Source organism: Choloepus didactylus, chromosome 1 (assembly GCF_015220235.1).
Source record: "Choloepus didactylus isolate mChoDid1 chromosome 1, mChoDid1.pri, whole genome shotgun sequence".
Lineage (NCBI taxonomy): Eukaryota > Metazoa > Chordata > Mammalia > Pilosa > Megalonychidae > Choloepus > Choloepus didactylus.
The window spans coordinates 154,253,598-154,263,855 of record NC_051307.1 but is presented as its reverse complement, the minus strand read 5'-3'; the positions used below and the strand labels follow the sequence as shown (position 1 = coordinate 154,263,855).

Genomic DNA, 10,258 nt, shown 5'->3' with positions numbered 1-10,258 from the left:
TGTTACTGGCAGCTAACAGCATCCTAACTAAAATAAGTGAGCTCTACCAAACTTTTATGGCACAACCATACCTCATGTAATTTCAGCGGTTTCAGAGCCCAGAAAAAGATGAACATCTTTCCAGCTTGTTTTGCATGTCTTGGTTTTGCATAGTTCTGATGCTACAACTAGATATTCTTATACACCATTTCTAAAGGGAATTAAAAAAAAAAAAATTCTATCCTGTAATTGGTCTGCTGAATCATTTCAATGACAAAATAGAGACAGAAACCACCTGTGTATAAGAACATATGCTCCAAGCAAATTATCTGCAAAGTTGAAACGACTTCATTTTTTCTGCCAAGATAACTTAGAGACAAAACAGAACCTAGCAATGTTTTTTCCTCCTGTTTTAAGCAGCAGGATGATTATGGCAATTGTTATGACTATGATTCCTAATTCTTAAGCTTTTGATCTCTCATAAGAACAAAAATGGGGCACCTGACCATCTGGCTGTTACAGCAGGTTCGTATTTTATTAAAATATTTGCCCTGGTTTTTATCCATATCACGTTGATATTTAAATATCCTCTAGCTTGTGTTAAGAGATGTTAGGTGATGGTTCCGTTTATTTAACCCATATTGTTTATGTTCCCATCAGCTGTTGTAATTAGATTTTAGCAAGTTAATAAGTTGCTTTCAGTGAGATTCAGGTCATTTGATAAATTAATAGTTCAGGTGTGAACTTTTCTTCTGGTCAAACATTAAAAAAAAAATGCTAAGTGGAGTATATGCCCAAAATGAAAATATGAAATATGTGAAATGTCTGGGGATGACTTAGGCAAAGGAGTTTAGGACACAAGGTCAGAAAAATCTACATACTGTATGTGTTAGAGGACAACACCCTCACTGAGGAACAGGGAAGGAAACCCAGTTACCAGCAACTTAGGAACAGAGCAAGGGTCACTGAGGAACAGAAAGGTAGGCAGAATCCCAGTTACTAGAAACCTGGAAACCAAGGGCAAGGCAGTGGCAGGAGAGAGCAAGACCAGCCCCATCCTGAGCCATTGAGTTTCCCACCAGAGGTCCTGAAGCCATTGTTCCTACAGTCAGAGGCAGTGCTGAGCCTGGGGTGGGAGGCAGGGTGGTGAAGAACCAAGCAAGAGCTCCAGGAGAAGTTCCTTACACTGCTTCCTCAGAATCTCGATTGCTGCAGAAAAGGCTGACAAACTATTGCTATGAGAAGCAGATCCATATATTTCCTGGATCTAGGAGGAGCTGTGTTTAGTATGCCCACCTCCCTTCCAACCTCCAAGTTAACCCTAGAAATAAAAAAAAACATTCACTTTAGAAGGCTGGCCCAGCCAAGAAGTCCAAAGTGCTTGGAGGCATCACCTAACTAAGCCCCTCATAAAGTCTTGTCTAGTAAATAATGCTGTTGTAACTTCCAAAGTAATTGTCTGAGGATCAGCCCTATTTATAAATCTGGGAACCATAAAAGGAAGTTAATCTTTTCTGGTACTGGTCAAAGGTAAGGAGTGGATTACAAGGCCTGCTGCTTCCTTTCTCTACATTTCTAATTTGTCCTCTCTTTTCCATTTCCTCTCCCATGTTCCATCTTTATTCTAGGTGTGCCTGTTCTCAAACTAGGACACTGGAACACATCCCAGAGTCTGCACTGAGAGGATCAGAGCATCCTGTTGAACCCCAAAACCTTTCTTCCTCTAAGGAAAGGAAATACAAATGGTCCTTAGATTTAGCAAGCTAAATAAAAATATGATAAATAAAAAAAATTTAAAAGACTAAAACAAAGAGTGTGCTTAACACCAGGCCATGGTACAACCCCAGGGCCTCCCTTCTTTCATGATATCCTGGATGTATAGTAGCTTCATTTGGCTATTTCAGAATGCTTTGTAGACAGGACAGGCACAGTCAAAGCATAAACATCTCAGCTATGCTTGTCTCTCATTTTCTGCACGTTTTCCCAAAGGCTGCTTTCAAAAAGGGAGCCTGCAAAGAAGCCTTAATCATCTGTTATCTCTCTTGCTGCTTCCTGCTCAGTCAGTGGGAACATCCAAAATATATGAACCCTTCCTGTCCCTTCCTATATTGTGTAACCCACATGTTAGAGAGAGTAAGTTTTCTGATATAATTCTACCTAGGACTTAAGTAACACGTTGGAACCTAAGTCTGGCCACAAAATACTGTAATTCCCCTTCTTAGACTGCAGGATATGGGAAAAACTTTGTTTACTTTCATTATTCCTGACCTCTGCAGGACAACATTTTTTCTATTTCTAGAATTTCTGGAGAATCCTGATTTTTCAGGTTTATAAAAGTACAGTTAAACTTGCTTTTTTTTTTTAAAGCACTGATATTTTTGATGGTGAGTTTCTGAGTTAAGGAAAGCAGCACAGTATAACAGAAAGAAGGCCTTCCCAGGAGTTGAAAGCTCTTTGATCTCACAATGTATCTCATTAACTTTGTCAGCAGACTAAATTTCTCCATCTCTTTGGGTTTCGGCTTCACCTTCTGTGAAATGAGGGGCTTAGACCAATTTAGTTGTCTATGAATGATGTGCTCATCCTCCCACAATGTCAGGGACCCTAATTTGAAAGTATATATTCTCTATTATAGCTTTTAGTCCTTCATGGTGACACTCAGAAATAAATTTTCAGGCTTAGAATGACAAGTCTTATGAAGGATTCTTGATTAAGGAATTGAATGCCTCTAACTTGGTAGGAATGTTTGAAGTTTATCAAGAAAAATGCCTGAGGCTGACTTTCAAGATTCAGATACTTTCCAGGTTTGCTGTAAAATAATGATAAAGTATGAGATATTATTCTTAGGCCTGCTTCTACCCTTGCCTGAGGAAATTCTTTCTGACCCCTCTTTAGTTAGCATTCTTCATGAAAGAAGTAAATAGAAAAATTGTAGTATGTATCATTTGGCATATTTTATGTCCAAGTGGCCTGATTATTTTACAGATATCTTCATGTGACATTTTTTAAAATTTCAAATTTGAGTTAAATTATAATAGACATAGCAAATAAAAATAAACTAAAACTCACTGGCTGATTCTTAATTTCATCTATGATTTAAAAATAGTTTTTCATTTTAACAGAGCAGTGGGGAGTTTTAAAAGCATTTTTATTTAAGTTAGGAGTAAAGATCAACATAAAAAACCAAATGTATAGTGCATAATAGCTCTTATTGTGTTATCTTAGGTATTAGGGTTCTCCAGGGAAACAATCAACAGGAAATATAAAGATATGTAAGTACTGAGATTTATTATAGGAATTGGCTCACACAACTGTAGATTACCAAATCCAAATTCCATAGGGCAGGCCATAAATTGAGAACTCTGATGAAGGTTTCAATGAATTCCCCAGGAGAAGTTGGCGGACTAAAGTAGAGATAGAAATTCTTCTGACTGTTGGAATCATCAGTTGTCCCTTTAAGGCCTTTAACTGATTGGATGAGACTTCTCTCATTGCCGAAGCCAATCTCCTTTGTTTACTGTAGATGTAATCAGCTGTACAGCGATAAACTGATTAATAATTGAAATCCACAGTAACAATCAGGCTGATTAATGATTTAAATCCACTGTAACAATCAGGCCTGTACTTGCTTGACCAAACAACTGGACATCATAACATAGCCAAGTTGACACAAGAACTTAACCATCACACGTAGTAGCTCAATTTGTTTAAATGTTAGTTCTTACCCTGCTACTAAAGAATTTAAATCTTTCTTTGAGGAGGAAAAAAAAATTGCAGTTAGGGATTGCGGGGATCAGAATTTGTAATGGGAGGAGCTAGTTATACTAAAGTGCCTTCCTTCCAACCATTTAATTCAAATTATCAATGAAGTACAAAATGTACACAGTTTAAAAAAAAAATCTAACAGTACAAAAGGACTAAAAATGAAAAGTCCTTTCCCGAGCTCACTGGAAAAACACACATGGCCTTCATTGAACTCCCAAGAAGTAACCACTTTAAATCCTTTCTAGCTGTATTTCATCTGGCACTCTCTCCTTAGTTCTAAATAATATCCTTATATACCTATTTTTTTTGTCAACTTTAAAAATATTATTAACTACCTGCCAAAGAAGTTGAGGAATTAGCCATTTACATACTGTTTCCCACTTCACTGTCCACTTCATATTTTATTAATTGTAGTATTATTTTATTTTCCATTGGATACATTTATAACATAAGAACATATGTAAATCCCTACTTCCAGTTCCACCATCTTTAAATAGCATCTTGTAGCTTCCCCTTATGTAAGTAAAAGAAATTAACACTCCATACTTCAACATTCTTCCTTCCACTCCCCTTCTCCTTCAAAGATCTCGACTTCTGCCAGCTCCACGGTTATTTTTGTATTGTCAGAGATTAGTCACTTGGCTGGCCCTGAGCATTGAAAGTCAATAAACTGCAATTATACTATTTTCATTATATAAATATGATTTTACTGTAGAATGAAGGGCATCACTTAGAATAGTAAAGGTAAATCGATATCCCTAGCCCTTGTGACACTTAGAAAGAGAATGCTCCAAACATCGAGGTCAAATAGCTGTGCTTTCAGACACTCATTAGTTGCTCAAAATGATGTCATAGTTTAGTTTTGCTTTGTATTTGTAACACAGCTTTCTGCTGTTGTTAACTGCTTTCCTTCTCTTTCTTAACAAAAGAAGCACATGCCTTCACCATATGACTAAATTTATCCAGAATCTTAATCTCACTCTCTGTGGCACAGAATCTGCTTTCTTCTTGAAGACAGTCATCTCCATTTGAAACCAGTTGCTTGCTAGGCCTGCTGTATGGCTGTTGTTCTAGGACTTCCTTTCCTTGAAATCCTAGTTTAGCATTAGTGTTTCTTGGGACTCGAGTTTTTCTCACTCTTGGATTCCTTTTTCTTTTTACTAGTCTATCCTTATTTGAGTTTTTTTCAGAAAGGAGTTTTGAGAGGGGGACATTCTGAGTCCTTACATGTCTGAAAAGGACATATACAGCTAGCTGTCCTTACAGCTGTGTGATAGCTTGGAGGCACTCCTAAGGCAGTGTTCCAATCTCTTCTGGTACAGTGTTGTTTGTAAGAAGAATGACAACAATCAGATTTTTGTTCCATTGTAGGTGACTTCTTGTTTGTTCTCTGGAAGCTTTTCAGCTCTTCTCTTAATATTTTAATATTTGATGTACTACAATTTCACAAGCATGTAGTTAAGTATATATTTTAATTTTTTGCTTGCACTCAGTAATCTCTTTAAGCTTGAAGACTCCTGTCTTTCCTTAACTCTAGTATATTTTCTTTGATTTTTCTCTCATTATTTTCTCCCCTGCATCTCCTTATTTCCTTCTGGAATTATCAGTTTAATATTGTCCCTCCTGGTTTGACCATCTAGATGTCCTTGAACTTCTAAAATATTTCTTTCCCATTGCCTTTTGCTTTATACTTTGAGTTCATTGACCTTTTTTTCCAGCCCTTGTGTTGAATTTTTTATTTTAGCAGTTATGTCCTTAATTTCCAAGAACCCTTTGTCTTTGATTGTTTCATTATATATGTTTGTATATATATATTTACATCTATATGTTTATGTATTTATATATGACAACTTGTTCTTGTTTTACGGATACAATAGCTTCTCAAATTTTCTTGAAGTTACTAATTAGAATATAAAAAAAATTCTCTTCTGGTTCCAGAATTATGTTTCCTATGAGATCAGCTTTTAAATTTAATAGTTCTTTTGAAAAGAGTTAAATCTATACCTTCTTTTGGCTTTTTCATCCATGTGAAACTGAAAACTGCTCATCAGGAAAATTGCCTATCCTTTCCCCTTTGTATATGTTGGAAAACTTCAAACATATACAAAATAAACAAAGTATACTGAATCCCAATGTACCTGTCACCCAGCTTCAATAAATATTAGCATTCTGTCATTCTCAATTTCAAAAATTTTTATAACCAAATTATTAAGTAAATAATCATTAGATAAAGGTACTGCTTCTTTCAAATTGAGTTGCCATTTGAATAATCTATTTTTCATTTATTAACTGGTTGTCCTGTTAGATCATGTTATATGTTTTTGCACAAAGTACCTAACATAGTGGTTGACAATTTAAAAAATTATAACGACTCAGACAACTACCATTTATAGAGCACATTCTTTGTGCCAGATAGTGCACGAATGCTTTACAAACTTTGATTCATTTAATTTAAGATGAATGATAAATGCCAGTGTCTGCCCTTGAATCTCCAAAAGATGTAGAGATGCCGTTAGAGGATTATTTAAAAAGCCTTCAGTATTAAAACCAATTGTGTGGAAAAGGACATTTGAGGAGTATGTATTCACAACGCATTTCTCATATACTATAAAAAGGCAACACAATTATAGTGCTGCTTGTATGGAAGGACTATTTCTAACAAAATCTTTATTATCTATTCTCTGAGGGACAAATAATAGCCTTTCAGTAATTCAGTACCATAGTTACATCAGTTAACATCAAGTTAGAAAAAAGATGCTGCTGTAAGAACTGAACTACTTTTCTCTGTACACATGCTTCCAGAATTCAGGAATGAAAACTAAGAGTTTTAGTAAATTAAGAGCCAAAATACCTTGCTTATGTCCCTAGAAAGTAGAAAATGGATTCTGGTGACTAGAGAGCTTTCTTAACGAGTAGCCCACGAGTCTTTCTCTATCTTGCCTCATTCAGTTTTCTGTCTTATTCACTTTTTCCAGACTTTTGCCATCATTCCTTGCAGAGGCAATATTGGGTGGTGAAGGATAGATAGGGTATTTGAATCCATTTGCTGTTGCTTGAGAGCTTTTTGACCATGGACAAGTTATTTAATTTCTCTAAACTTCAGTTTCCTCATAAAATTAGGGAAACAATACCTCCCTCTTAGGGTATTTGTGAAGATTAAGAAATAAATCACACTAAGCAAGTAGTACAGGACCTATGGCTTAATTATAAATGATAGCTGTTATTACAGTGGGATTCACAGGTATACTCTACAGGTAGGGTATCCAGATTTAGCAAATAAAAATACAAGATGCCCAGTTAAAAATAAATATTACATGGGACATACTTATACTAAAAAATTATTCCTTGTCTATTTGAAATTCAAATTTAACTGGACATCCTGTATTTTATCTGGCAACCTTATCAACAGGTGACTAAATACCTTCTCCTGTAAATGGGAGCTTTCAGTACACTTAAGTAAACCTTCAGGGAATAAAACTGTGATGAAATTCAATTTCCATCTGCTCATACTTGGTAGGTCAATATCCCCAATACACCCAGTATTTTCTCTTCCAGGTAACGTTCAAGGGTCACATATCAAAGAAGCAAAGAGTTCTCATGTTTTGGAATAGAATGTATCCTCCCAACTGAAATATGTTGCATCTAGTTATTACACTAAACTAGGCATGGGTTTTGAAATTGTTTACTGAATTATATTTATAGTAAAATCCTTATTTGGAAAACCACAAAGCACCATGTATGAAAGTCATTAACTACCACTAAAAATATACAAACTAAAATCTCTGACAGTAGCCATTTTGTTAATATCTTTGAAACGCTATCTCATAATGTTCTTTACCATGTTTTGTGCATGCCAGGTAATTATTTCAAAAGTATGCTTGTTATTAGTGTGTGCACACACATGCATACACACCAACAGATGGGTTATATATTTTATCGCCAGCATACTGTATCTTCCCTCTTACTTAAAGTAAAAAGCCTGCTATCAACACTACCAGTATTTTAGCTCTTCATTAATTTATAGTTCAATTTTTAATGAGATGAAAATAGTTAACTATTTCCATTCCTTGGTTATGTTTCAATCTTGTCTCTGACCTAAAGAAATGCATTCTAGTTTTTTGCAACGTATTTTGCTATTTCTAATGTCAATTTCATGCCAAATTTTCAAAATGCTTCTACACATTTTTTGTGTCATTAGTTCAAAAAATTTAATTGGATTTTTGGCTAATATTCCCAAGGTTATAATTATAAATTTAGCTTTCTTTCTTAAGCATACACACACACACACACACACACACACACACACACACACAGAGAGAGAGAGAGAGAGAGAGAGAGAGAGAGAGACAGAGACAAACCCCACCACCTCAAAATATTTCTCTTCTATCTCTTGTCCACTTGTGGTAAACATAATTTGTAATTCCTTGCTTTGATGAGCAAAGTGAAGAAACGAGAGAAATGTCAGATTTCTGCAGGCTGTGTTTAAACTTCAAGATGGATTATAATTTGTCATTCCAAACAATGAGTGCTACATTTCCTCATTCATAATTTTTGTTTTCAAGTTCAACACAGGCAGTCCTGTTAAATATGAATTTCAGATAGACAATAATTTTGTTGCTCTATTTGTTTTTCTCCTAAATAACGCTTCTTCCCAAACTCCTATTTAAGTGCCCGAGTACCGTACTCTTCAGCTCCACCTTGTGTAGGAAAACGCTGATGGCACCCTTAGCTCCAATCCCGAGGAGGGTCCACTACAGTGGTAAAGATGAAAAGCCGGTAACGTTATTTTGGCATTAACTAAACGAAGCATTTATTTTCTGTAAATTGAGAATTTGAAGGTTTGAGGGAAAAAAAAAGCAGAGTCTTTTAGTTGACATAAATTCCAGGAAAGCATGTATGTTGATTTAATTGATAAATTCAACTGAACCTGGAGAAAAATTATATTCTGATGAATACTGGCTTATTTAGAATGAAATCCCCATTGATCCGAGATTCCTGGTTAAATTCAGACGCTTTTGAAAAATCCAAGCAAGGACATTCTCTGAGCAGCCGTGTATGACACTCCATAAGACCCTCACGAGATACTACAGCAGAGTATCTTCTCATAACGTCATAGAGCCCAAGGGAGAATGCCTGGAAACGGTTTGGAGGGTGTTCGGGGAGGGGGTGGTTAAGTGTCTTGGCCTTCCGTCCTCGGTGAAGATGACTTGGTTAGAGTGGAATATTTTCCGGGCTCTGGGGAGGCATGCGGAGTGGCAGAACCCAAGCGCAGGGGGCCCTTCTTTCGGCACCGCCGCAGGCAGGCCGGGAGGCCGGAGCCGAGAGGACGCTGGGCCCAGGCTGCCCGCAGCATCCAACTGGAGCCAGGGCGCCTGGGAGGTCCCAGGAAACCCAGTCGTCTTGATAAACCTGAGGGTCAGGAATGTCGGCCTCTTGCTTATTGTTATAAATTTGCTTATTATCAAGCTCTTATGATTTCTTAGAATTGCCGTATGTAGTTTTGCTTCCTCCAGCCAGGGAAGAGGGAGACCTGAAGCTCCTCAAAGCCCGACCGGGGACCGCGGGGCGGGGCGGGGCAGGGCCGGGGGGCGGGGCCAGGGCGGGGTGGGGCGTTCTCGCCGCCGCGGGAGGCGCCCGGGTCGCGGGCGGGAGGCTGTAGCGGCGGCGGCGGCGGTGGCGGCGGCGGCGCGGGCCGAGCGACTTGGGGATTGGCTGCGGCGGGCAGGGACGTCAGGCTCCCCCGGCCGGAGCTGCAGCCCGGCTCGGCGCGGCGCAGTCGGCTTGAGTGCTAGCCGCAGCAAGGAAGTGTCTTGGGCTGTCCCGCCCTCTGCCGCGGTCGCCGGGCTGCCCGCCTGAGCCGGGACGCGCCTCTGCGCTCTTCGCCGCCTCCACCCCCGCGGCCGCCGCTCACCTCCCAGCCCTCACACACACCATGACGAAGAAAGACAAGAAGTCCTTAAACGAGAGCCTGGCCGAGTGGAAGCTCTTCGTCTACAACCCGACCACTGGAGAGTTCCTGGGACGCACCGCCAAGAGCTGGGGTGAGCGGGCGGTGATTGGGCTCCTGGGGGCGCAGGGCGCGGTCGGGTGGGAAAGGCGGGAGGCAGTACCCCGCGCCGTGGCCCCTGGAGCTGTCGCTGCCTGCGCCGCTCGTAGCCGCTTTCTTTCCCGACAGCCCGACTCAGGCGATAGAGATGGCTGAGTGCGGCCCGCGCCCCCGGCGGCCCCATTCATTTCTCGCCGAGCCGGCCAGGCGAGCCGCTGCTCTCCTCCAAGGCAGCGGGGCCCGCGGGCAGCTCCGGCCCAGCCGCACCGCGCCGGTTCCTTCCTCCAGGCCCGGAGCGGGACGCACGTGCTGCCCAGCCTCCCGCCCCGAACGGCGCCGAAAGTCGGGGACCTCTGCCCGGTGCCGAGCCCCGAGCGTGCCGAGGCCGAGCGCCGGGGCCTCCTTTGTACCGAGCGCGCCCGCCGGGAGAGGCCCTCGCGGAGGCGCTTGGCAGCGCCGAGCGGTTCG

General features: G+C 40.2%; 1 protein-coding gene across 2 annotated transcripts in view; it reads left to right on the top strand.

Annotated features, from left to right (window-relative positions):
* Positions 1-9,420: 9,420 nt before the first annotated feature.
* Positions 9,421-10,258, top strand: part of ATP1B3 (ATPase Na+/K+ transporting subunit beta 3) — a 60,177-nt gene continuing 59,339 nt past the window's right edge. Inside the window, exon 1 of one of the 2 annotated variants that reach the window (XM_037843652.1) lies at positions 9,421-9,785. Coding sequence is in view for 1 of the 2 variants with exons in the window: in XM_037843643.1 (XP_037699571.1) it covers positions 9,677-9,785 (109 nt within the window). In the remaining variant the exon portion in view is untranslated. The remainder of the gene's footprint in view (positions 9,786-10,258) is intronic. The other variant, XM_037843643.1, reaches the window with a different exon arrangement.